Source organism: Sturnira hondurensis, unplaced genomic scaffold (genome assembly GCF_014824575.4).
Source record: "Sturnira hondurensis isolate 20B ecotype Veracruz unplaced genomic scaffold, ASM1482457v3 Scaffold0003874, whole genome shotgun sequence".
Lineage (NCBI taxonomy): Eukaryota > Metazoa > Chordata > Mammalia > Chiroptera > Phyllostomidae > Sturnira > Sturnira hondurensis.
Genome location: NW_028076505.1, coordinates 2,371,314 through 2,398,419, shown reverse-complemented (window position 1 = coordinate 2,398,419; position 27,106 = coordinate 2,371,314). Strand labels below are relative to the sequence as shown.

Genomic DNA, 27,106 nt, shown 5'->3' with positions numbered 1-27,106 from the left:
CCCGGCCCCACCGCGGGACGCAGAGGCAGCTCCGGCCCTCGCCCGGCTCGCAGGGCCGGCGCGCGGTGATAGGTGGTTGCGTGGGGAAGGGGACGTCTGCTCGCGGCCGGGCACACCTGGGGACTTGGACGGCGGAGGCCCCTGTTGAGAAGCACTGTGCCCCGAAGACGCGGACTTAGAACTCTTCGGGAGAACGCCCGCGGAAGCCTGGCGGCTGGCACTTCCCGGCCTCCCCTCCCCACCAGCGCTCCCGCCGGGTAGCTGTCTCGGGTCGGAGCGCCTTGCCCTCGGGCCTCGATCTCCCCGGAGCGTCTGGCCTCCAGCCCCCCGGCGCACGGGGTCTGTCTGGGTCACCTGGCACCGCCCCCCCCCCCCCCCGCCCCTGCCGCCGCATCTCGGACGTGCCGTGTTCATCCTCACGACGTCCGCGATGCACAGCTCGCACCACCATTCACCTGATGTTTTTCTTTCACCGGGCCGATTTTTTAAACCTAAGATTTATTAAAAGTGAAACTGTGCTTTGATTAAAGGTTTTATTCATATAAGTTATTCACACTAGTGCGCTCCATCGTTTCGGAGATTGTGAATTCTTACACAACTGTGGATCAGATTTCTTTGTTCATTAAGAAAGTTTCTACAGCTCATCAAGATGGAAAATTCAATTAATACTCAGTTTGTCCTAGTTAGCATTCGATAAGATTTATTATATTTTAAAGCTAATGTTGAAAGCTTTACATTTTAATTTGTATATGCTTAATGTCATACTGTTTTAGAGATTTTTTAAAGAAGGGATACAAGTAATAAAACATCTTCAGTTAAAAAATGACAGCTCTTTGTATTTTGTGCCTTTTCATGATTTATTTAAGGCATTTCAACTAAATGATTTGCTGTGTTCATTTAAAATCTTCTCACCTAGTGTGCATTTATTATGTTAAATATTTGCCCAACAAAATAAGACTAAAGACTGTCTCCTCTTTTGACACTTCAGTCTCATAACTCAATGTAATCCCAAGTGTCTTCTATCTGTAGCTAAACTCTCTTTGGTATGTCATAGATGGCCACGGAGTAACCTTGAAGGTTTCTCCTCTGGAATTATAAAATAAACAATGCTAAAATAATGTTTAAAATATTGCCCCTGGAAGTTACTTTTATACTTGGACATGTCCCCTTACCTGCCAATGACCAATGACCATTAACATAAATAACAATTACCTACAGTCACAGAGGGTTTAGATAGAACTCTGCTGTCTTCACAACTCCCGCAAGGGACTTTGTTTTTCTTTGACACGTGAAACACTGGCCTTCAGAGCGGACTGAGTGGCAGGTGTGAGGAGGGCAGCCAGGTCAGGAGCGGGAGCAGGGCCAGTCCCACCCAGCGCTGGCTGGCGATCTTTGTCCCCTCCTGGCTGGCAGCTGGCTGCTGGCTGTCGAGGCCTCTTTGGAATCCGGTGCTGTGGCTCTGGAGCCCAGTGCTGAGCCTACTGCAGACAACCCATAAATATTTGTCAAGGGAAGCGAGCGGAGGGTTAAATAAATGAAGTCGCGTGTTCCATGACTAGACTGGTGTGCACCGTCAGCCGCCGACGCTGCTCGCTTCTCCGGTGAGACCAGAGTCTGCAGGGAGTCTAGAGAAAGATGCCTTGCGCTGAACCCAGGAAACAGCACCAATGACTCATTTTCTAGTCAATTCACTTTTCCCCACCCAAATAATGACAATGTCTACTTACAAGTTATCTTTATTTATTCAAAATCTCAATTATTTTTAAAATGTTGGTTTAAACATTAAGTTACATTGGCTTCCAGCAAGCTTGAGATAACCATTATGCACTCCAGTCTCAAGGAGATCAATTTTGATCCCAAGATTATGTAAAAGAGAATGTGGCAGCCTGGTCTTCCTAAGAGGCCTGAGGACCATCCCCGTTTGGTTCCCACCGAAGAGTACCCATGGGGGAGGGGAGGCAGTGCACTGTTTACAAAGCAGAGAGGAGCCCAATTATTTGCTATAAAATAAAATGGCACAGGCTGGGTAGGATCAGCCTCTCCTTTTTGGGTGACTAAGGCAAAAATACAGTCAATGTCTTAGAAATGCTTCCTCTTTTATCTCCCCATCCTGCCCTTATTATTCATCTCAAGAATACGTCTTTGCTCACTGTACACTCGGACAGAAATGGGTGGTTTTTAGGTGTGAAAAGTTTCCAGCCGCGCTTCTAGACCTTTGACCCAGATACTTTTCCAAGAGTGGCGTGGATTCAGGCCGGAATATTTTCTCTCAAACATGGAAAAATCATCTTTCCTTTTCAAGTGATCTGATTTACGTGTAAAAGAGACACTCCCCCCCCCAAAAGAAATGGTGGGGAACTCCTGCTGTCTTCCAAACTTTAGATTTGCTGTTAGGGTAATTTTTTAAAAAGTTACTTCCAAAGTGAAAACTTGGGTGTAAAAAAAAAAAAAGACGCAAATCTCCAGGGACTTAGGCTGAGCGGAAAAGGCCAGTTCCCAAAGATCCCACCCACACAACAGGAGTTCTGTGTGCAAATACAACCCATTTTGAAATATCACAACTTTAGAAATAGAGTGATGGCCGGGACTTGGGACTTCGGTTATAAAGGAATCACTGGAAGGTCCTTGCGTGATGGAATGTTCTATATAGACACTAACCTACGCAGGCGACAACGTTGAATAGCAGAGAAGGACAAGTACATTTGGGGAGTCTGGACAAGACCCTAGCTGTAACACACAATATCCTAGCTATAATACACTTTTTTCCTGCAACTGCATGGGACGCTACAGTGATCTAAATTCACACGCCCGCCCGACTGCCGCCGCGCCGGGTCTTTTTCAAGTCCCGAGCATTCGGGGGAGAACACAGTGACCCCACGCGTCCCTCGGTGGGTGTGCAGGGACCCGCTCCCGGGGCGGGGCCGGCGGAGGGCGGGGCGCGTGGAGGAAGTGACGTCTCGGGCGGGGCGCGCACCTGGGCACCTGGGCTGGTGCTGGGGCTCTGAGCGGCTCGGGCTGGAGGCGAGAGGGGAGCGATGGAGGGCGACAGCGGGGTCCCGTGGGCCCTGGGGCTGCTGCGCACCTTCGACGCGAAGGAGTTCGCCGGCTGGGAGAAAGTCGGCTCCGGCGGCTTCGGACAGGTGTACAAGGTGCGCCATGTCCACTGGAAGACGTGGCTCGCCATCAAGTTGTCGTCGTCGAGAACTCTGCACGTCGACGACGGGTAAGCGGCCCAGACAAGGGGCGCCGCGGTGCGGGAGACCGGGCCGGCCTGGGGTCAGGGTGCTTGGGTTCTGGGCGTCCCCTTCACTCCACCTGCGTTGCCTATGAGGCAGCCTCGGAGGGGAAACCAAGCGCCCGCCGAGGCCAGGAAGCCCCCAGCGGTGTTCGCGCGGCTTGCCTGGCCGAAGCGGGGAGCTTTGGGGAGCTCCCGGTCTAATCGCGCGCTCGGGGTCTATGAGCTGCGGCGCCTAGTTGCGACCTCGGTAAGCCGCGCTTGCCCGAGACGTTGTTAAAGTGGTGCCACCCGCCTTTCCGTGAAGCTCCGGATTTTTAGGGTCGTGAGCTCCCTGGCGTCGTCGACCCGCGCCTCTCTGAGGCACGTCCGGTCCTCCCGGGACCCATCTTGGTACTGCGGTGTGCGCCCGGCTTAGCGAAATTGCCGTGTGGGGATCTGGGCTTTGTGAGTTAGTGAGACTCCGTTCAACTCACTTAGTAATTTACGCTGGAGCACAAATTGGTGTAAGACGGTAATTATTTCGGTCGGAAGCACTGGTTTGGCCAGGCCAGGCCTCCTCGGCGCCCGGGCACTTGCGCTCCGGTTCTTGGGCCTGGTGGTTCCAGTTGGTGGGTCCATTGTGGTCTGCAGAATTTGGAGCGTGGGGGTGGGAGGGAGGGCCTAGAGAAGCAGCTGCTGTTTTTCACCATTTGCGTTCGTGTCTTAATAATTTATATGCACGCTTCAGTTGAGCACATTTAAATAATTAGTTGTCCCTGAATGAAGTTCGCATTCTGTGAGGAAGTCGTGTTTATATTCTGCATGGAGGTGCCCCCTAGACATACACCCCAGACACAGGCAAACTCAGAAAATCGGCTGCGATTAATCCCCACTTCGCCTCTGCCGGCTCAGAGACCTGACCTCTGCTTATTGAATGGTGGGGCCTCTTTTCATCTTAGGATGATGGTGACCTTCGAGGTGACAGTGTGTCCCTACAACTTGAGGGACGTACATGCCTGTGTGCTTCCACAGTGTGTAGTGATGAATAATAAGCCTGGGGAGAAGGGCCCAGTGCACCTTGGTGTTATCAGATTGTCCTAGCGGACCGAGCAGGAGTGTGGTGTCCTTTTGCTGTGAGCCTCAAACCCAGGGTTTCCTGGAACTTCCGTGGAGTGGTGACAAATGTCACAAAAACATCTGACTGGAGGGCGGGGTGCTGGGGAAGCCCTTTCCCCTCACTGCACCTGGGTTCCTGGAAGCTGCTCAGGCAGGGAGGGGCGCTGTGGTTATTTTGATGAAATGCAAACCTCTTTGAATACCAGCCAGTGAGTGTTTAGATCCCGAGAGGCAAGACCCTCTCCCTTGGGGTGTTTTTATGCTGTTGGGGGTGTTGGTCTGATGGGGTCTTTGGGTCGAAGTGAGTTTTATCCTTCAGCAAAGGTTTGACCAACCAGTTTCTTACATCGGAAGAGCCAAGTAAACAAGCCCGGCCCCCGGCTGACTCATCAGCCTGCATCCTAGAATCTGTTATTTCCAGCGACTGTGCCCTTGTTTCTTGGGTGGCCCAATTGGAGGTAGGGTTTCTCCACTTGAGGCGGGTTGTTTAGGATCTTGCAGAGCCTGGTTGAAAAGGGTTTTGTCCTTTAACTGGAAGCCTTTCCTGCCCTGCCCAAACCAGGCAGGTGGTGGCATGCACGGGGTGGCTGGGTCACTGTCCGTGTCGCCCAATAGGAAGCCACTCACCCGCGCTCTGCCGGCTGCGCTGAGCAGGCTGGGGTTCTGCCTTTTCAGCGAAGGATGAGTTCTCCAGTTGAGAAGATGGTCACAACACCTGCTCTTGGCCAAGAACACACCCCTGACTGAAGTGTTCACGGGGGTCAGCTTAAGTTTCTTTTTTGGGTTTGTGTCACTGTGCCACAGTGCAGCGGGGGCCGGCTGGAGTGTGGTTTTGCAGGGTTGCAGCGAGACCTTGAAATCGGTCTGGTTGCCTGACCTGCCCAGGTATTGTCAGGTCAGCCTCATTGCTCTTTTGGTGAGCTGCCTTCCATCCCTACTCCGCTGCTGGCAAGCTGCTCCCTGGAGTGGGGAATGGGGCTTTCCAGAGTTCCTGGGTGCAGCCCCCAGCCCTGCACCCCTCCAGGCTAAGTCTGGACTCAACCTGTTTGAAGGTTGCTGGGTTGCAGCCCCCTGGGGAGCTTTCCAGGTGCGATCTGAAACTGGCCCCTGTCCTTACTGGGAGGGTGGGGACAGACGGAAGGAAGGAGGCAGACCACTCCAGATGGGGAGGGGGCAAGTGCAGCAGACACGAGAACTGACAGCTTGTCTGAGGTGACCTCAAGACTTCTGCACCCGCCCACCAAATCTTGAAAGTTCGTGTTGAGGCCCTTCCCGGCAGCAGTCACGAGTCACCGGCCCTCACCCTCCTGCTGCCCTTCCCCAGCTCTGGGCCTCTGATTTCCCAGGGCGATTGGAGTCCCTTTTGCCTCTTCCACTTGTTACTTGGGGACCCACCACAGGTACTGGTGTGGGCCAGGCTGATCGTCACTGGCTGCTTGTATCTCTGGGCAGGCAGGCTGGAGTCTCTTGCCCTGCACCCCCCATGCCCTGTCCCCAGCCTTCCTGCCACTCCTTAGCCACAGCAGGGCCTCATCACCCTGGCTCCTCAGAGCCGAAGGCTGCCCCAGGCCTTGTGGGCCTGTACTTCTTTACTGGAAGGTGGGGGCTGTGCAGCTTCAGACCTCCCCCCAACCCCCACGCCCAGGGCCCTGGAGCGCAGATGGCACCCACCCTTCATTAGGGGGTCCTGGGGCCTGGGTGCAGTCTAGCCATGGGGGTGGTGCCATGAGGCCAGGACTGGTGACTCCAGGGGCCCCCTCCTCCAGCCCCAGCCCTCGGGCGAAGAGGAAGCCCTGAGTAACCCAGCGCCTGGCTGGGCACAGGCCCAACAGCTCCGTGCCATAGGCGCCGGCTCGTTGGGACGAGCCCGAGCAGCCCTCGGCCCTGTAAGTACAGGGCTGACAATCCGACAAGCCCATTTCTTGTCAGTTTTAAAAATAGCCGTGTGGGAACCCTGGCTGGCTCCCTGGGAACGGAGCTGGGTTGGCGCGAGGTGAGAAGGCCGTGTGGAGAGGGCCAGCTATGGAAGGATGACACCATTTTCCTGCTCTCTTTTTTCCAAACGCGGCTCTGGGCCTCTCCCTCTGTGGCAGGAGGGTTTTGTGTTTCTCCTGCAGCACCTTCCGCCACCCCGTCCCCTCTCTGTTTGCACGGGACCCATCCCTGGGCTGCCCCTTCCCCTTTTTCAGAGTAAATGCTTCCAGAAAGGGCGGGAAGCATGGGAAGGCCTTTGGTGTTTGGATTCCTTGCCAGCCTGGCAGCGTCTCCAGCCAGTGCCTTAGAAATGGGCCGCCTGATGTTCGTGCCTTTTCTCCCACTCCCCAATGCCCTCCCTCGAAGAGAAAACAAAATGAAACTGTCATAAGTGCTGTCGATTGTTGACGATTGTTGACGCACTCAGGCTCCCTTGGTCCTCTTAATTCCCGGAGATTTTCTCCCCAGGTCCAGGGGAGGCCCTGGGGGTGGGGGCCCTTGCTCCCTTACTGGTGGGAAACAGAAGTTGCACTCCTTCCCCAAGTAGCCCAGGAGATGTTTTGAGATGATTACAAAGAGGCACATGTCGCCAGTCCTCCTGGATTGTGTCTAATTGTAGCTGTGCGTTTAGCACGGTGCAGTCGTCCGGGCGTCTTCACGGGGGCGCCGGTCGTGGTGGGTCTGGATGGCGCAGAACCTCACTGCCAACAGTGAAGAACGGGATTTGGTGACAGTGTTACCGTGAGCAAGGCTTGGCCCCTGGGCACCTGGGTCCCCACCCGGCACTGGGGCTCTGGGACTGCTTTGAAAATCTCTCCAGGCCTGAAAATAATAATAGAAATAATAATAACAATCGTAATAGTAATCACAGTAATAGATTTACTGTTCCTTTTGTGTCATCCACAGAAACCAGAAACACTGCTTTGAGAGAAAGTGTTTAAAACATAATTGCTATTGACTGAAAACAATTGGTTGTTTGTTTCTCTCTGTGTGAGGGACACTTCCGTCCTTTCCAGTGGCTCCGGAAAGGGCCCATCTCAGGCTTATTGAATTGCAAATGCTGCTGGGAAATCCAATCGGGGAGGGCTACATGTAGCTCCCCGAAGTTGGTGGGGCCCCTCAGGTGGGGGAAAGGGGGGTCCCAGCAGGGTACCCCAGGAGCCACTGAAGAAAGGCCTGGAGCAAGGGGGTTGTTTGGATTTGGGTTTGGTAGTTACTGAAATATAAACAGGATGAGCTAGTGTGTGTGTGTGTGTGTGTGTGTGTGTGCGCGCGCGCGCGCTTGCGCAGACTCTTACGGGGCCCTGGGGAGCCCCACTCCCTGGCCCATGGTACACGGCTGGCCTTCAAGTCCCCCTGAGCCTCCTGCTGGGCGGTCCCAGGATCCTCTTCCTCACCCCAGGGATTCGAGGTCACAGCAGGCCCCTCCACAGTAAGGCATTTCTTACTGAGCTGTCACGAGAGAAGGCAATTCGTCCCTGGAAACAATGACTTATTTTCCAGGAGAGCTGGTTTCCCTCAGAGAAGTGTCCGGTGTCATTTGTGCAAAGCCTGCCTGGCACTGATCCCCAAGAGGGTGCGGGGGCTCTCAGAACGTTCCGGCGGCGATGAGCAGCTTTCCGGGGGAGGCGGCCAGCGGCGGTGGCTCTTCTCATTTGTTTTTTGAAGTAAGGTAAATGGTTTGGTAGAAGGGCCCGGGGCTGGGGCAAGAGCAGAGCACCTGGCTGAACTGCAGGTGGGAAGGGAGGAGTGACATGGTGATGAGCTCAGCGATCAGAAGTCACCTGAGTTTTCTATGTGCAGCCCTTTGGGCTAATGGAAGGAAACACTGTATTTGCAGGGTGGCTGAGAGCTTTCGCCTCATGAGACGTTCAGCCTTCGGGTAATTGACTTTGCTCTCATGCAAGTTTGTTGTCAGTCAGGTTTGGCGTAGAGGACTCATTTAAAAATGTAGTCAACAACCCACATCACGGTTTCCCTTTTTTTGTGAGATTTGGAAATGTAAACTGCTGTGTGCAGCTGGGGCAATGGCCCCGAGTTGCTGTGACAACTGGCGAACCAGCTACTTGCACTGGGGTCTTAGGTGCACGTTGTAAAAGCAAAATGTCCTGGTTGGCTAACAAATGTGTGCTTACAGCCCTTTCATGCAATAGGTTGCAAGTTGTTGTTTCTCAAAAAACAACAACAACAAAAAAACGGAAAAAAATGATAAAGGAGAAAATAGCTTTCCTGGATAGAAATACAGAATAGCATTGCTTCTGGATATCGCCAATAAAGAATTCAGTTCTTTGAAAAACAAAGTTTCCTTCATGGCCCTCCTCGCGGCCGGCCGGCAAACGCCTGCACTGTCAGGCCCCGAAAGCTCGCACTGGGCCGGGGGTGTCTGCTCCTGCAGCACGTGGGCGCTCCTCCACGTCCGAGGGTGCAGGGCCCCAGGAAGAGCGTGCCCAGTGGGTAGGAGCAGGCAGGTCACAGGACTGGTCTTCACGGCGGCGCAGGAAGTGGAGGAGGGGCGGGTGCTGAGCCCTGGTGCTGACCCGCTGCCCAGCCAGGCTGCTGCTGGGAGTAGTGATAATGCAGTTAGTCACGTGGAGAATGGCCCTGTCTCCTGGGGCAGGAGGAGGGATCCGGCCTGGGGTGACGGCCTGAGGTGACGGGGTGTCGTGTTCTCTCCTTTATAAGTGGCAGGTTTCATCTTGAACGATGCTGGGCCAGCGCACCAGCCCTTTCCTTTCTCAGATGGCTGCTGCTTAGCATGGGGTTGGGGGATTGAGGGATTGGGGGTCGGGGGTCAGGGTCTCTGTCATCTCTGACTTGGTGCTGAGGGTGCAGGATGGAGCCGGCCAGGCCAGGAACCTGTGGAGGCTCTGCTGCATGAAGTAGGGGGCAGCCCTCAGCCCTGCCCAGGGACCCCGAAGCTGGCAGGGTGCTCTTGTGGGCATCTCATTCCCACCAATTGGCTGCGTGACCGGAGCGTGAAGCAGGAAAGTCTGGCCCGACCTCCGTTTTGTTTTGTGGTGATGCTGTGATTCACTCCTGCTTGGTGTTTCACTTGTTGCCAAAGGCCCGCGGGACTCTTCGCTCTCGAGACTGTTAAAACCTAAACTTCTGACCACTCCACCCCAGCCTTCCCCCCTCTGCTGCTGCTCCCAGAAGTAGGGGACCCCTTGGGATCAGGGTGGTCCTTCCTGCCTCTCTCCTCCATGGGCAATCACTCCCAGTGACTGGACTCCTGTGAGGGTCTCAGCCTCTGAGTTGCTCACCAGCCCTCGCCCCCCTTTCCCGCTAGCTAGAGGCCCCAGCATTACATCTTTCCTAGGACCTGCCCTTCACAGTCCCCGGATTTCATCTCCCTGTGTTGCTGTGAGTTTCCGTCTCCTCCCCTAGAAGATAAACCGGGTGGAGGTGTAGAAGGTTCTCTCTGTCACCACTTCTGATATACAGAGGGTACTCCGTAATGTCAGTAAGAGAATTTTAATTAGATATGGATCAAAATTCAAGTGAATGCTGCCAGTGCTTGAGTGGGTGGCTCCAGACCAGTGGTTTGTTTTAAATTTGGCTGAAAATGCGCAGATCTGGTCTGTACCGGAGGTTCTCAGACTCAGCACTATTGGCACTTGTGACGTGGGGACTGTGTCGTGCCTTGTAGGATGCCGAGCAGTACCTCTGGCTGCCACCCTCTGCCTGCTAGTAGTGGCCCTCTTTTGTGACAACCACATGTCTCCAGACAGTGCCCAGTGTCCCCTGGGGCCTGCACGCGAGTGTTGAGAGCTGAGTGCAGGCTGAGCTTGGGTGCTGCAGCCTTTGGTAAACAGTCTAATCCCGGCCCCCCTCTCCGGCCGCCTCCTCCCAGGGCACTGTTTTCATAACTGTCAGGGAAGTCTGGGGGCAGGCTGCGGTCTCAAAGAGGCGGTAGGTCAATAAGCATCAAACACGCCTTGTTGGTGCAGTGTTGGACACTCCAGCATGATCCTGCTGGGGGATGGGGGCTGGGGGTGGGGTGGGGTGGGCGCAGGTGGGCGGGCAGGTGCTTCCGAGCTCCTGGGGACCCTGTGGTGGGAACTAGCCTGTTGTGGGTTCTGGGTGGGACTGTATGTATGCCCTGGAATCTGAATCTGGGGAGGGGGGCCCTGAGGCTGCCCCAGCCTGCTGACTGTGTGTCCCTCAGCAGGCGCCAAGCCGCTCAGTCCCCAGCTCCGGTGTGGCGTGTCTGGGCTTGTGGTGCTGAGCTTTTCCTTCCGGAGCTGATGGGAAAGCAGGCTCCTCAGCACCCACCCAGAAGGGCCCAGGAGCCTGTATGTCGGCCCGCCTGCTGGGTGCTTTATACTGTGCCCTGGGAACCGCCAACCTAGATCGCACACGGTCAGGCTCTGTCCTTGCAGGGTTCGGCCTTGTCCCTGAATGCTGCCTGAGACTTTGACCTGGAATGCTAAGGGCGTCCAAGGCACTGGGATCTAGTCATCAAGTCCACAGGCCGGCCGCCTCAGGAAGTGGCCTTAGACCAGGGTTTGCACACTTTCTTGAGGGGCCAGAGAGCAAAAATGTCAGGCTATGGAGGCTTGGGGGTCTGTTACCACCACTCATCTGTGCCTTGAGCATGTGTGTAGACACAGCTTGTGCAAACGAGGATGGATGAGACTGTCTTGCAGCCCGAGTTTCCTTACAACAGGCGGGCTGTGGACAACAATCAGGCAGGCTCTCAAACAGTTTGACACAGCAGAACGATCACATGACCCAACAACTCTCCTAGGTGTATATCCAAAGTGAATGCAGGCATGCGAACAGGTCCTTGTGCACCACACAGTCTCAGCGGTGTCAGTCACTGCAGCCAGGAGGTGGGACAACCCTCATCCATCCACAGGGGAGCAGGTAAAACTCAGCGTGGTGTGTTTGTGCAGTGGAGTACTATGCAGCCAAGAACAGGGTGCCATTTTGGTATGGGTCTCAATTGAAAGCATGCGATCGGTGAAGCAGGCCAGGTACTGAAAGAAATCCTATGGAGATATGGTCGGGGGCAGGATGCTGTGAGGAGGATGTTGACTAGGTACAGTTTCTTTTGGGGATAATGAAAATCTTGTGTGTGATAAGTGGTTACAGTTGGACCACATCGTCACCATTTGTATTACCTTTGAGTTGTAGACACGCACATGGTTAAAATGGCACATAGCACGTTACTCTAGATTAACAAGTGGCTGACAGAGATGGTTCTCGGGCAGCAATCTGCAGCCCCTGAATGAGACGACTGCTGTCGATTTAAAGGGTGGGGTGGGGCTTAGGAGTACCTGGGCCAGCCAACGGGTTGACCTGAACAAAGAGGGTGAGTTGGGTTCTTCAGAGGGACAACTCGTTTCGGCTCTCAGTGGAACCTCAACTTCTCTTCCCTTGCCCCAGCCGAAGGGATTCTCAGCACCCGCCTCCTCACTCAGGCCCCCGTGCTTGCCCGGTGGCCCCGCGCTGCCTCAGCGCTGCCTCAGGGGTTTTCAGGTAATAATTATGTGTGTTTGGGTAGCTGTGGGCCTGAAGATTTTGGATAATCCAGAATTCAGTTATGCAGTGTCAATGTGAGCTCCATGCATGCACATGTGTACAGGCACACGTACATACATGTGTGTGTTAGTAATTTTCTCGGCTCTGTGGGGTGTTACTGCTTGGCCATGGTGCTTTGTGTCAGTGGCCCGGGGACCAGTGCGAGTTTCTCACGTCTTTCACTTTTTTTCAGGGAGCGCATGGAGCTTCTGGAAGAAGCCAAGAAAATGGAAATGGCCAAGTTCCGATACATCCTGCCAGTGTATGGTATTTGCCAAGATCCCATGGGCCTGGTCATGGAGTTCATGGAGACGGGCTCCCTGGAGAAGCTGCTGGCCTCTGAGCCGTTGCCGTGGGACCTGCGCTTCCGCATCATCCACGAGACCGCCGTGGGCATGAACTTCCTGCACTGCATGTCCCCGCCGCTCCTGCACCTGGACCTGAAGCCTGCAAACATCCTGCTGGATGCCCACTACCATGTCAAGGTGGGGACCCTCCTGTGTGGGGCCTGGGCGGCAGGGTGGGGAGTGCAGGAAGAGGGTGGAGGGCTGCGGGGTCAGGAGGAACCTTCCGGGCAGCGTGAGGGTGGATAAGAGCTGCAAGCAGAGGCCTCTCTTAGCTGAGAGTGTCTGGGATCTCCAGTGGTTGGTGTAAGCACCAAAATGTGTGGCTGGAGAATAGACTCTGAATACAGGCAGTGCCTCCAAATCCTGGATTGTGGCTGTGCCTTCCAGGCACCTCGGAGAAGGAGACTGTAGACCTGCAGATTCTGGCCTTAGTGGATGTCTTAGGACACTGGGTGGGAGATCAGGCTGACGCCACGCGAAGCCACGCGAAGCCGTGGCCTTGGGCTGCCCCCCTTGGCGGTCGCAGAGGCTGGGGCAGAGGGGATGCAGGATGCTCTGCGGTGGAGGCCGTGGTGTCGTGGCAAAGGGGCCCCTCCAATGGGCTCCTCCTGTCCCAGTAAAGCGAGGCCTGGGAGGAGGGCTGGGCTTTTTCCTTCTGTTTCTGGTCAGTTTATAAAACAAAAGCACGGTGAATAGTAGAACTAAAAACCAGGTGCCAGCCACCTGGAATGGGCAGTTAGGGTGCTGTCAGGCTTGCATGTCTGTGAGCGTGTTCTCCTTGGGCAGGGCTGTGTGGGCTGGGTGTTGTGTGGTCCACGCCAGGGGGGGCATGTGCCACGGCTTTTTCCCACGTGGTGATGCGCATGTGCTCTGGAGGCCCTCTCCCTTCGTCCTGCCCTGTGCGTTAGCGAGAAGGGTCCAGTCTTCGAACGATGGCCTGAGTTTCCTGCTGGGTCACCAGGGGAACAGGCGAAGGGACTTGCCTGCAAGCTCTGACTCGTTGCTGTTCTGGCCACACATGCAGGGCCCCTCTCTGTTCGCCCGAGAAGGAGGGACCTGAATTCAGTCCGGCCCTGCCCCTGGCTCTGCCTGGGCCTCAGTCCTCACCTGTGGCGGGACCGAGGTGCCAGCCGGCCCCCACACAGTGGCTGCATATGCCCAGGCTTTGCCATAGGCAGCTCAGTCCTGGCTGGGCCCGCCGGAGGCCAGGGCGGGAATTCCGTTTTCACTTGGGACTGTAATTGCAAGTTGTCCCTTCTGTAGGTGTTGCTCAGTAATGAGCGTTTAGCTGGGGGAGGGCAGATGCACTGTCCTGTCTGGTGTCCTCGTGGTCAGGAGGGCTGGCTGCACACCACCTCGTTAGCAGCATGCATGCACTCTCTTGGGCACCTGGCGAAGCCTGGACCCTTTGCTCTCAAACTTGACAGCACATGAGGAAGGGGGGACAGTGACAGGTCCGTGATGTGGGCCAGAGCCACCCCAATCTTCAAAGTAGGAGACGGAGTGGATGGTGGCCTTCAGCTCCTGCTAAGCTGAGGCCCAGAGGGATTAAATCACGGGCCAGTGTCGCCCAGCTGGGGAGGGGCTGGTACCGGGCGGGCCTGGGTCTTCACAGAGCATCAGGCTTTTCTGCTCTCAGGTGTGGGGTGCAGGCGGGGAAGCCTTTAGGTGGAGGAAGCAGCCCGAAAACTCAGAGGCAGTTCTGGGATTTGGGGTGGGGGGAGCAGGAGGAGTCGTTGGATCGGGGTGGGGGTTTCTGGAAGGCCCATCCCCCGCGCAGTGTTAGGACTGCAGCTGTGATAGAAGGCTGCTGGGAGTGCGTGTTGGCAGCAGGTACTCCAACAGGGGTGTCTGCAGCCAGGCGCCTTTGAGGTGTCTCTCCAGAGTCACAGGCCCTCATTGGCCTGGCTGGGCTTTTAACAAACTATGGAAATGATCCCTGAAAGTGTAGTCTTTGGCTGGGCTTTTATATCCATCTCTCCTAACAGGTCCTGTGGAGTGTGTGGGGCAGGTGGGCAGGCCTCCCTTAGGGACCCCAGTGACAGCGCCCTTCTCAGTGTCCTGCATAGGAGCACAGCACTCCTCTCCCAGCACCACCACCGGGTTGGGGGGGGGGCCTCTGTCGTGGGGGGGTCTGTGACAGTCGAGTGCCTGGCCCATGGAGGTGCTCGGTGAGGGCTTGTGCCATGGTGTTGGTATTTCTGTGGCTGGTGGGTCGGCCACCCTTGCCACATCTGGGATGTTGGCATTGATCTGGGGACCGTCCCAGTGTCGGGTCCACAGCAGGCACCTGCTACTTGCTCAGTAAGGAGCGGGGTGCCGTTCTCTGACAGTCCTACGCCATGGCCTTGTCCTTGTGGGTCATATCTGACTGGCTCTTGAGAGGTCTCCATGGGAACCTGCCTTCCCTTCTTAAAAGCACCTGGTGTCGCAGGCCTGGGGCTGTACTCCAGTTTAACAGACGGGCGAAGATTCTGTAAAGAGCCTAGCAGGGCCTCACTGGAGATCCCCGGCAGGGAGCAGGGTGGAGCCTGCATGGACTGGTCTCCATGACAGGAGGTGAGGTGACGCTGCTGCTTCCAGGCCCAGGGCACCCTGACAGGTCCGTGTGGCGGCTGTGTTGTGACTCCCTCTTCATCAGGCGAGTTACTCACCTCACACAGCCCCAAACAAACAAGTTGTGTTTACACAACGCATCTTGCGTTCTCAGAAATCGCTAGTGGGGAGTGGGAGGGCAGCGCGGCCTTGTTTGGGGTGCCAAGTCATCGATTGGCCAACCGGGCACTTTTCAGTCGGTGGTTATTTGATGCAATAAACCTTTATTCTAGAATCTGAAAAGAAGTCAGCCGGCCCTGGGCCCTCAAGACTTTCTCTTGTCCGTGGGTAGCACGACTCGGATTTCACAGGAGCTGCCTGCTTTGCAAAGTGTATTAAAGACTTAAGTGCATACTTGATATTAATAGTAAACATACTAAATATCAATAGTAAAATGCTAATTTTAATATTTGAGCAGTGGCCCTACTCCACACTGAAGGTGGAACGACTCGTGTAAAAGCTCGTGCTCACCCATGGCCCAGTTCGCCCAGGGGGGACTGGACTCCGAGAGGTTCCGAGGGCCCTGGTCTCCTCGGTCCACAGTGAGAGGCCTTTCCCCCCAAGGCAGCCCTGCCCTGCCCTGCATCTGTCTGGTGTGTGTTTGCTGTTCACAGGGGTGGCCTGGGTCCCCCGGATGAAGAAGGGGGGCAGGCTCCGTGGGATGGGTGGGGAAACACGAGAGGAGAAATCTGTAGGTGCGGAGGGTCAGCCTGCACAAGTCAGAATTCTGATTTCTGTGTTTCGTTGTCAGAGCTTTGTACTTGAAACCTATGCTGACTTTCTTTCACTGAGCACATCAAAGCCGGTGGATGTGCCTAAAAACAGCAGGAGAGAGGAGAAGAGGCTGCCAGGGAGGTGGGGGCGCTGGGTGCCAAGGTCTCCGTGTGGCTGCAAGCCACTGCACACAGCTGCCTGGCGGGGCGATGGGTTCATTCCGGGGAACTGGCGCCTGCCTTTCCAGAGCAGGGAGCCTCCTGTAGGCCAGGGAGTGGGCAGCTGCTGGGGGCCCAGAAACGCCAAGCTGGCTGCCCCCGTGGACCCGGGCATTCTGGCAGGCTCTCTTCCCATCACCACTCCGCAGATGGTCAGCGATTCCGTGAAGGAGCGGGTCATCAGTCCTAACTCCTCCCTGCCTCCAGCAGGGGTGGTGACGCCAGGCCATTGGCTCACCTGTGAGCTGGCACAGGAGCCCGGAATTAAGTCCTGACTCAGCCCCATTTCCTATTGCTCCACAGGTGTGTTTGAGGGGGAGCCCAGAGTTGATTAGGAGGCTGAAAGGAAACCGTAGCCTTGAAGAGAACCTCCAAGGCCTGTTTTCCTGTGGATTCTGAGCCCCGTCCTGCCAGTACCTGTGGCCTAGTCCCATCCATGCTGCTTCAGCAGCTTCCAAGGGGTGGGGGGCTGGAGGGCCAACTGGTGACCCCTGAGAGTCTGTGTGACTTTACCTCCTCAGTGTGTGTGCCTGTGTAGGTGGAGGTGTGGGGCTGGGGTCCAGGAGCTCCCACAGGCTGGGGGCCCCGGGGGACAGAGGAGATGCGTGCCAGCTCTTTATTTGGGGGCGTGTGTTTGGTGGAGCGGCCAGGACGCGTCTGTGTGGAACAGAGCATTCCGGCTGGAGGGCGAGGCTGCACGGTGTGTTTTGTTCGCTTTAAAGGGCTTCCGAAGGTGCAGTTCCCTTTAAAGAGCGTGCTGCCACCTGCCCAGCTGCCACGGTTACATAACTGGGTTTCCTTAGCGCCAGGTCCAGCCGGCCTGGCTCACACGTGTTGTCTGAAAACCCAGAACCTCTAAGCGTTGCCTTTTCCCTGTGTGCCGACGCCGGCTGCTAACCACAGTGGCAGACTCGGTGCCTGGCAGACGAAGGTGATGATCCTTCTGGAGTTCTCTCCCAGTGAATTCCTTGCTTAGAGCGTAATTTCCCCCACCCATCAAGCTCGTGATGGCTCCAGACCTGGTTCTTCCTGAGCTGCTGTGCTCGCCCGCCTGCCCCAGGGAGCACAGTCCTGGCTCTCGGTGTGAGTCCTCATGTGCCCTCACCACAGGGACCGAGCCTCTGAAAGAGCGGCCCCCGCACCGGGGCCGCTGCCCCGCTGCTGGCTGAGCCGCCTCTGCCCGCTCTGTTACAGATTTCCGACTTCGGGCTGGCCAAGTGCAACGGGCTGTCCCGGGACTTCGGCGTGGACGGCGTGTGCGGCACCGTCGCCTACCTGCCTCCAGAGCGCTTCGGAGAGGAGGGCCAGCTCTTCAACACCAAGCATGACGTGTACAGGTGTGTATAGGGGTGTGTGCAGGGGTGCAGCCCCCCGGCCCCTGTGTACTGGGCCTGGCAGGAGCTCTGCCCCCCAGTTCTTTAGACTCTGAAGGGCAGTTTCCCAAAGGCTGCTTGCTGGGATCAGATGCAAGGTTTAGTCCAAATGGAAGGGTTTGGGGCTTTCAGCGGGTGGGCACAGGCTGCCCCAGGTCCACAGGAGACAGACAGTTGTCTCCAGTGACTGCCACCTGCCCAGGGTGGAGGGTGTGAGTGGTTGGCATCATTGGTAGGGCCGTTATGTGACCAGACTGACGGCCTCTGTACTGGGAGCGCTTTGGTGTTTTGAAACGTGGGCCACGCAGCTTGTCTGCCGAAAGCACCCGTGCTTTTGTGGTCTGTGGGTTCGGGCTCTCCGAAACCCGGCCCTGCGGCCCAGTGGCTCACACCTCCTGACGTCACTGGCCTGTGGCAGGAGCTCGGACAGTGACAGGCAGGCTGTCGATAACCGAGTATCAGTGGGATTTGTGTCCTCAATCAGGGATTTTCATCATTTTTCACAGCACAAAGTAATGACTAAAATTCTGTAGCAAACTAAAAAATCTATGTTTTGCTGATCTGACAGAAAAATAGGTATAATTTTGATTCCTTCACCCAGTACAGCTTCTGTGGTGCTGGTGGGTGACATTTTTTATTGGACAATCTAAGAGAAAGGAGGGCAGTGCCCCTGACTGGACAGTCAGAGCACCGTGCGTTTGAAAACTGCCCACGGCACGCTGGCTGAATGTTACCGCCTCAGAGGACAGTCCTCAAGTCATTGCCGCTGCCTGGAGTCCTGGCAGACTGGTGTGACTGTGACCGTCAGGCTGTGCCTGTGCGTAGCAGGGCTTCGAGTGGCAGGCCGCTGGTGAGTGGCACTTGGGGTGCTAGTCACAGCCTGCAGCGTTCGGGAGGGTCAGATTATTTATGTTAGAGGGGGGAGTTGGGATGTTTACGCACATAGATTTCAGTTAATATTTGACGGAGAATCCTTGGGTCTCTATAAACAACCACTGTTGTCTCAGAGCTAGGTGGTGGCTTAACCTTTGGGTTCCTGGTTTTTTGTTTTTCTAAATTTATCAGACTGAGCCATGTTTTGGTGGATTCAAAGTTATTTTATATGTTAGGTATACAGAGCGGGCAACAAGAGGTTGATAGTTGCTCCTGTGGGAAAACATTACAGCCCTGGATAAGTGATAACACAAGAATTAACTGGTTTGTGCATTCACAATGGTAACCTGACTTTTGCCATGCCCTGGACATCATTCCCAGTAGCCAGAGGGGCCCGGGGCGGGGTTGCCAGCACGTTCCCCGAGCACCGTCTGCCGAGCACTGTCTCCCGCCCTCCAGTAGACTCCCAGTGAGCAAGTGACCCACCAGGCCCGGCGCTGTGGTCAGCATGAGATGCCCAGTGTTTGCAGGAAGGTGGCGGTGAATTCAGCCTGTGGGTGAATGTAGCTGATGGTGGCGCCCCTTTGGGGGGCTCCCTCCCAGAGCTGGCACGTCCAGCCCCACTGGCCGGGTTTTGTCCATTGGTGCACGTCTGAGCCATCCTCATGTTCCACAGTCAGCCTGTTTGCCTGTTTCAAACAGTTCATGAGAAATGTCTCGCTGTCATCTCTCTCGAAGACCGAAGGCGCTTTCTGTGGCGGGACGCTTTGTGTGCGAGCTGCGGCTCTGTTTGCGGTCTGCCTCACAGACACTAACCTGCCTGGTTTCCCTCCAGCTTTGCCATTGTCATCTGGAGCGTGCTGACGCAGAAGAAGCCGTTTGAAGGTGAGTGCACTTGCCCTCGAGGGCAGTGCCTCCCCCTGCTCTGGAACAGCGGGGAGCCCGCTGCGTGGTTCTTTCTCTGCTTAGGCGATGGCTGTGGTCCACACTCCCAGCGTGGGGGCCGTCCTGAGGGAGGGGAATGCTCTGCCCTGCCCACCAGGTTGGCACGGAGACCCGTGGCCACCTCATCACAGGTGGCCCCTGTGTGCCGACCAGCACAGTGTTCTGAGGTGTGATTCACTCACAGGAAAGGGCCCAGGTGTGCAGGGCTCTGGTCGGTGGGGTTTTTAGGGGCCAGCTAACTCTAACGTGTGTGATATAATACACCAAGAAAATTGGTCATTGTAACCACTTCAAGTGTACAATTCATTGGCCTTAAGTACATTCACAGCATTGTACAATCACCACCCCTGTCCAGTTCCAGAACATTCTCATCCCCCAAAAGGAAACCCTGTGCCCATTAAGTAGTCACTTCCCGTTCCCCAGGCCCCGCCCCCAGTGACTTCAGCCTGCTTTCCATCTCTGGATTTGCCTGTTGCGCTTATTTCCAGCTTGTTCCTTCTCTAGTTTTCTAATTTTTGATGGTGATGAAATACACAGAAATTTACCATCTTGACCGTTTTTAAGCATACAGTTTGGTCGTGTGCAGTACATTCGCCGGGCAAGCAGTGCCAGAATCGTGGAGTGGGTTTTGGCACAGACGGGTGACCCCAGTTGCCGACTCCCGCCCTGGGGCTGTCTGTGGCCTCTCTCCCTCTCTGTAGCACCTGCTCTTCTGGTTCCCGTCCTCCGCGTGGTGGTGCCCCGGCTTGGTGAAGTCGAGTCCTTTTTGCCTTATTGGAGAGTTTCGTTTCCTCTGTCGGCATATCTGGGCCACTCGTAATATAGTGTCCTGACCAAAAATACCTAAAAACTCAGGTCACCGGCAGCGTGTGGCCCCAGGTTGTGGAACCTTTGCTGGCAGAGACGTGGACGAGGCCATTGCAGGGTCAAGCCTGTGTTGTCTTTCTCCTGTCACCTGGTCTCCCAGACTCCTCCTCCTCCTCCGTGGAGGTCCAGGGTCTGGGTTATTTTAGCACGGCAGCGTGCCAGTCTGGCAGGAAATTATCTGATGGACGTGACACCCAAGGCCAGGTGCACGGCATTAACACCGAGAGCTGAGGCCGCTGCTCTGTTGCTGGGTAGATAGGGAGGAGTTCAAGGTGCAGAGGCGGGAGGTGTCTCCTGGACTTTCTCTGTCTGCGTCTGGCAGCAGCACGTCCTCCGGGGGCTCAGTGTCCTTCTGCTGTGCTGAGAAACCCCACTGGGTGTTGGGAAGTCTGAGTTCTCATGGAAATAATGTGTAGATACCAATGAGAGTTATTGCGCAAGATTTAACGGGAAAGCAGAACGAAACATCAGAGCAGATCCTGGCAGCCGTTGGGGGCTTGGGGCCAATTTCCCACACCTGCTCCTCCGCCGGGACTCTCCAGGCTCACAGGAGCTCCTGGCAGTGGGTGTGCTGGGAACTGGAGAGGGGGCAGGTCTGCGGGGAACAAAGTGCCTGGAGTCCAGCTTGACAGACGGTGTGGTTTTAGGCTGAGTGGAGAAAAACGTCTGGCTCACTGAGGGCCCCCGGGGGACCCTCAGTCTGTGACGAAGGTGATGCTATGGTGATAAGCTCAGGCGCCTTTCTGAAGGAGGTTGGAAAGGACAGGTGGGGCCCCATGTTATGAATTTGGGAGACCCTGTTTGCACGCCCTATACTCGAACACTGCCGAGGCCAGCTGGCGGTCTGCACCTTGGGACAGGAATCGGAATTCAGGACGACTTTGTCGTTGCGGGGGGATTTGGATGCACGTGGGGGCTGGACTGTGTGACTCTGGCATGCACGCATGCGCCTCCCTTTGGCAGGCACGGCCACTCCAGAACATGTCTCGTCAGATATTTTCCTCCTTTGAACTCGGTTTTCCTTTGAGTTGGCTGCCCAAAAAGATTTGCTCTGTGATACAGCACAAGGTTTCCATTTAGTGTCTCAAACCAGGAAGGTGGAGGACAGGTGTGCCTGGGACGAGAAGGGTAACGAAAGCTCTGTGCTCTGAGAAGGAATCAGGTGGGGTCTGCAGGCGTGAGCGGGGGCGGGGGCACGCCTTCCCACAGCTGTGGTTCCTCCTGGAGCTAACGGAGCTGGCCCCCACCCCCCTGACCCGCGTGCCTTCCCTTTGCAGATGACAGAAACTTCCTGCACATCATGATGAAAGTGTCGAAGGGCCACCGCCCGGAGCTGCCCCCTGTCTGCAGAGCTAGGCCGCACGGCTGCAGCAAGCTCTTGCACCTCATGCAAAGATGCTGGCATGGGGACCCGCGTGAGCGGCCCACCTTCCAAGGTGAGTGCCCGCAGATGGCTCCCAGTGCAGTGCTCCCGAATGTTGCCCTCGGCTGATCGGCTAGGGTCCCAGGAGAGAGGAGATGACCAGGACAGGGTCTGGGGGGTGGGGGCTGGCCCCGAGGGGGAGGGCTGTGCAGAGACCATGCACCCAGGCAAGTGCCTCAGGGGACAGCCCGGCCTCGGCATCTGCGTACACAGGGCCTGGCCAGGTGGCCTGAACTTTAGGTCAATGCCAGTCCCCTACCCCCGCTGCAGCCCGGGTCTGGGCTTGCTGCCTGGAGGAGCCTGTCCTTGGTGTTTCAGGTTCACGTACAGCAATGCATCTTTTAGGGACTGGCGTGACCGCTGGCCCGTGGCTTTCTTTCCCTTTTTCTTGGGGTCTTGTCCCCATGGAACAGATGTGTCACTTGGTTAGGATGTGACCTTGTGGGTTTGAAACGGATCACTGCATTTAAAACAGTGGGGACAGGTGGGGCTGGGGGTGTCTATGTGCTGAGTGCTGGTCGGTCTCGCACTCTTGCCCGGCTCTGGAAGGCGGCTTTGGGACCCTGGAACACCGTGACTCCTTGAGTCTGGTGAGACCTGCACAGGGTGGCTGACAGGCGAGGGAAGTCACCGTGCTGACCGAGTACTTGAGCCGCAGGTGCTTTGGGTGTCGCCTCGGCACCCCAACGTGTGGTGGCCTGTTTGCATTGAGTGTACACTAAGGTCATTGTCCAAGTAATGCATCCTGTTTTGTTTTCTCCCACAAGAAATCACTTCTGAAACCGAGGATCTGTGTGATAAGCCCGACGAGGAGGTGAAAGAGACAACTCAAGATCCAGACGTAAAAGGCCCTCCGGAGCCCAAGAGCGAGGTACGGGGACCGAGAGGCAAACTTTGGGCTGTGTGGGGGTTGAGTTTTCCAGTCCAAGGCCTCTCGTCTGCAGGCTCCCCCACCAGCCTGTGCCCCTCATCCCCTCGTTCTGAGGCTCGGCCTGACCTCTGAGCCCATTCCTCATCAGACGGTCGTGGCAGCCCTGTGCTCAGTGACAGGAGGGCAGGTCCCATGGCAGTCTAGGTGGCCCCAGATTTATTCCCTGCCCAACTGTGCCCGGTCCCCACCTCCTGTCTGGTGACACATGAATGGTGTGGGTCCGTGTGTGATATTAAAAAACTAAAGCCACCAGGTGGGTGCTCTTTGAACTGGGGGACTAAAGGCCCCTGGCAGGCCTGATTGGCAGGAACGAGAGAGACCTGGGCTCTGAGGGTCTTCGAAGCCCTGGCTCAGGGGTCTTATCATACATGGTCTGTTCAGTGAGTGTCATGTGGGCAAAAAAATAAGGTGTGATGAGGAGCTTCCAAGGCTGGGGCTTACAGAACATCTTTGTGAAGTACGGCCCAATAACTACCTTAAATGTGTGGTCTGCTGTTGAGCGTCCACCCCAGGCTGTTGGTGTGAGGCTGGGAGATAAGCGAACATTTATGGTGCTTCCACCGTCTGAACAGCGTGTGTCTGGATTGGGGAGCAAAGGTGCCCTGGGGAGGCGACTGGCTCCCTGATAAGGAAAATGTGGGCACTGGACAGATGGGTGTGGTTCGTACACCACACACCAGGTCAGCGCAGATCAGCGCCTGCCTCCCCAGGAGAGGGAGGGTTCGAGGTCAAACGGGCAAGAATCAGGAAGAGCCCCGAAATCAGCAGGACGTCTGCCTTCGCTGTCTGTCAGGGACGCCCTCTGAAGGCTGAGTCACAGCATTGTCCCCGTAGCTGGGCCCCAACCCCGCCCTGTGCGCACACAGCCCTGAGCCAGGCTGGCACAGCTCGGAGGAGAGGGCGCAGGTCGTAGGCAGTGTGGAGGTGGTGGGAGGAAGGGGGTGCCCCAGCCCCTGTTGCCCCCATTTTCTTTGTTTTGTACCCGTGCTGACCAGCTTGGTGAACACTGCCCAGCCCTCAGTTTCATGTGCTCACAGCCTGGTGACCTTCGCTTTTTGACCCTATAATCTGCCACTGCATGGGGGGCCCAGGGCAGCCTGGTGGTGGCCTTGGCATTTTTTTCTATCGAGTGGGGCTTTCCTGTACAAGGTCTTTCTGCTCTGTGGGCCAGCAGGGTGTCATCGGGCTCCACGGGGCCATGCTCAGGATAAGCAGGAGCTCCATTCCCTGCATGATGAACTGGGGACCCCGTGTTCCCCTTCCTTCCCCACCCCCACTGCCTTCCCCTGTTGATTGGTGGAAGGAGCCTCATGTCCCGCCGTCCTTGCAGGCACCAGTGTCCACGCTCAAGCGAGCCTCGGCCCCGGCCTTCGATAAGGACTATAGCCTGTCCGAGCTGCTGTCACAGCTGGACTCGGGCATCTCCCAGACGCTCGAGGGCCCAGACGAGCTCAGCCGCAGCTCCTCCGAGTCCAAGCTTCCGTCGGCGAACAGCGACAAGCGGCTGTCGGGGGTGTCCTCCGTCGACTCTGCCTTCTCCTCCAGGGGGTCCCTGTCGCTGTCTTTCGAGCGGGAGCCTTCCACGGGTGGTGAGTGGAGGCCCCTGTACTTGGGGAAGTGACAAGTGTCATTATGGGGGTGGCAGCGGGCAGGGTGAGGTGACCACAAAGAACGAGGCGCCCTGGTTCCTGACCTGACTCCTGGATCTTTGCTTCCTCCCTCCCTTCGCTGACTGGTTTGGGGTGATCGTTGCATGGTTGGCTCCCTGAGCCCAAACCCCGAGATATGCCCTGGCCAGGCTGGTGACAGTTAAGTGTTAACGGGCCGCACACCTGGCTGTGCAGGAGGGTCTTACTTGTGCCAAGGCCCATGCAGGAGAGAGGGAGAGAGGGAAGGAGGAGCCCCCAACCTCCGTCAGAGCTGCCTGCTCCTGGCCCAACCTCCAAATGGCGCCCCACACCCCTTGTCCCATTAACAGTCACCGCCATCTCTGACGAGCCACCCCTTCAGGATGGCAAGCATGGTTTTTATTTTGCAAGTTGACAGAAGGTCCCCTTGAGGTCATTCATTGGCCTGCCCACCACACCTGGGATTAAACCAGCAGGGACAACAGGGAAAAAGCGACCTGGAGGCTGTGGGGAGGCACGGGCCCCGTCTGGCCACCAGCCCGGCTCAGGGGAAGCCTGTGGGCAGCAGCCTCGTCTGACCCTTCCCGGCATCTGCTCTCCCTGCAGACCTCGGCACCACCGACCTGCAGAGGAAGAAGCTGGTGGACGCCGTGGTGAGTGGGGACACCAGCCGGCTGATGAAGATCCTGCAGCCCCAGGACGTGGACCTGGTCCTGGAGGGCGGCGGCAGCCTGCTGCACCTGGCCGTGGCGGCCGGGCAGGAGGAGTGCGTCAAGTGGCTCCTGCTCAACAACGCCAACCCCAACCTGACCAACAGCAGGGGCTCCACCCCCCTGCACCTGGCTGTGGAGAAGAGGGTGCGGGGCGTGGTGGAGCTCCTGCTGGCCCGGAAGATCAGCGTCAATGCCACGGATGAGGACCAGTGGACGGCCCTCCACTTCGCGGCCCAGAATGGAGATGAGGGCAGCACGCGGCTGCTGCTGGAGCGGAATGCCTCCATCAACCAGGCGGACTTCGAGGGCCGCACGCCCATGCACGTGGCCTGCCAGCACGGGCAGGAGAGCGTCGTGCGCATCCTGCTGCGCCGAGGGGTGGACGTGGGCCTGCAGGGGAAGGACGCCTGGCTGCCGCTGCACTACGCCGCCTGGCAGGGCCACCTGCCCATCGTCAAGCTGCTAGCCAAGCAGCCGGGGGTGAGCGTGAACGCCCAGACGCTGGACGGGAGGACGCCCCTGCACCTGGCCGCCCAGCGAGGGCACTACCGCGTGGCCCGCATCCTCATCGACCTGAACTCTGACGTCAACATCTGCAGCCTGCTCGCACAGACGCCCTTGCACGTGGCCGCGGAGACAGGGCACACAAGCACCGCCAGGCTGCTCCTGCATCGGGGTGCCAGCAGGGAGGCCGTGACCTTGGAGGGCTTCACTGCCCTGCACCTGGCTGCCCGGAACGGGCACCTGGCGACTGTCAAGCTGCTGGTGGAAGAGAAGGCTGACCTGCTGGCTCTGGGGCCCCGGAACCAGACGGCACTGCACCTGGCTGCGGCCGGCGGGCACACGGAGGTGGTGGAGGAGTTGGTCAGTGCCGATGTGCTCGACCTGTCTGATGAGCAAGGGCTCAGTGCCCTGCACTTGGCCGCCCGGGGCAGACACGCCAAGACGGTGGAGACACTGCTCAAGCATGGGGCGCATGTCAACCTGCAAAGCCTCAAGTTCCAGGGCAGCTATGGCCCGGCTGCCACACTGCTCCGGCGAAACAAGACCTAGCTCACTGCCCTCGGAAGCCGGGGCCCCATGCAGGGTTCTGGTCCCATCGTCATGATCCACGGTGGGGACAGAAAGATGTGGTGCTGGCCAGCAACCCTCACCTTGCTGATGGGCCCAGTAGCATGTCAACCGAACAGGCCATTAGGAGGGTACAGACTCTGGACGTGTGCCAGGAGTCTGTCTGTGTGGGTTACCCTCCAAATGAAGGTGGTCAAGCAGTGCTGATCCGTCCACCCATCAGCGAGTGTGTGCCTGGTGTCCGAGGCACGATAGGTGGGAATCATTTCGTTGTGCTCCTGCTTCTGAGGCGGGTCCCTCGGCGACAGTCACAGGCACTGTCCAGTCCGCTATGTCCTGAGCGGAGCCTCCGGGACAGCCCTGCCCGAGGATGCAGGGGTGGGAGGAGCGCGGCCAACAAAGCAGATCATTTCGGAGTGCGTTAGTGGAATTCTTGTGTTACGAACACCCTCAGTAGGCGAGCCCAGCATCAACTGTTTTTGTAGACCTCCTAAAAATGTTCGTAGCATCTGATAGTCTGGCCTGTGCGTATTGTGCAAAAACTCACACTGTTTATCAAAGCCGGTACGTTTCCATCTCTGACCCTGAAATTGCATCTCCGTCGTTCCTTGGGACAACACCCCTTCCAGCAGGCCTGTTGCTGTCATTCATGTCTCATTGCATAAAATGCGTTTTGATCCCTGGAGCCAAATATGCAAGAGGCGTTTAAAAATTCACCTGTCCCCTCAGTTTCATACTCAAAACAGTATTACCTAGGTAGGTGAACCTCACTTGTTTTCTTCCCAGCTGCCATGTTGGGGGTCTCAGACGGCCTTTCTGACCTGCCTGCCAACCTCTAAGCTGGGTAACCCCAAGGCGGCCCCAGGAGACCAGCCGACACTCTCGGCTCTAAAAGATGCGGTGACCCAGCCCTGTTCACCCTGTCGTGTGTGCTCCATGTGGTGGGCCCCCCGACTTTGTTATGAGAGCGCATTTGCTGCGGGAGATGGTCCTGTTTGCGAATGTGACTTGTGCTGTATGATACAGAGATTGATATTAATATACCATGTATATTAATGTGAGTCTGTGGGCTGGGTATTTCTTTTCTATGACAGGAAATATCCAGACTGCTTAAAACTGGCTATGTTTTAATATGCCTCGTGCTTTCACTATGATGTGCTCTGTTGTTTTAAAGATTGCTTGTAACATGAAAGCTTGGACGTAAATAAATAAAGCTAGGTCGTTGTCTACCGTTTTTGAAGTCAGCGAGACTGCTTTCTCTTGTGAATGAATCTGAGTAGGTGGGTGTCTGGAAACCAGAGGTTCGGGCTGTCGTGTGTCATTGGAGGTGCCCTTGCAGAAGGGTAGTCTGTGGGTGCTGAGTTAGCCACCTGATGTCGGGGGGACACAGGGAGGGGGAGGAGTGACCCGGGCTTCCTGCCTCCCTCCTGGACCCCACAGTCTACGTGTGAACCAGCGGGGCTGGGGGGAGGGGAGGGTGGTTAGCCTTGACAGAAGAAGCTCCCAGCACAACAGTTTCTCCGTCTTTCTAAGAGTTTATAATTCTTACTTTCACTTGTTAACTTCACAATTTGA

At 56.6% G+C, this 27,106-nt stretch overlaps 1 protein-coding gene across 1 annotated transcript; it reads left to right on the top strand.

The window, feature by feature from the left end:
• Nucleotides 1-2,955: 2,955 nt before the first annotated feature.
• On the top strand, nt 2,956-26,771 carry RIPK4 (receptor interacting serine/threonine kinase 4). Its single transcript, XM_037043004.1, has 8 exons — nt 2,956-3,223; nt 12,027-12,318; nt 16,902-17,044; nt 18,789-18,838; nt 21,043-21,201; nt 21,956-22,059; nt 23,450-23,708; nt 24,354-26,771. Exons 1-8 carry the CDS (start codon nt 3,036-3,038, stop codon nt 25,511-25,513), a joined length of 2,355 nt encoding a protein of 784 aa, XP_036898899.1. The 5' UTR covers nt 2,956-3,035; the 3' UTR covers nt 25,514-26,771.
• The last annotated feature ends 335 nt before the right edge of the window (nt 26,772-27,106 follow it).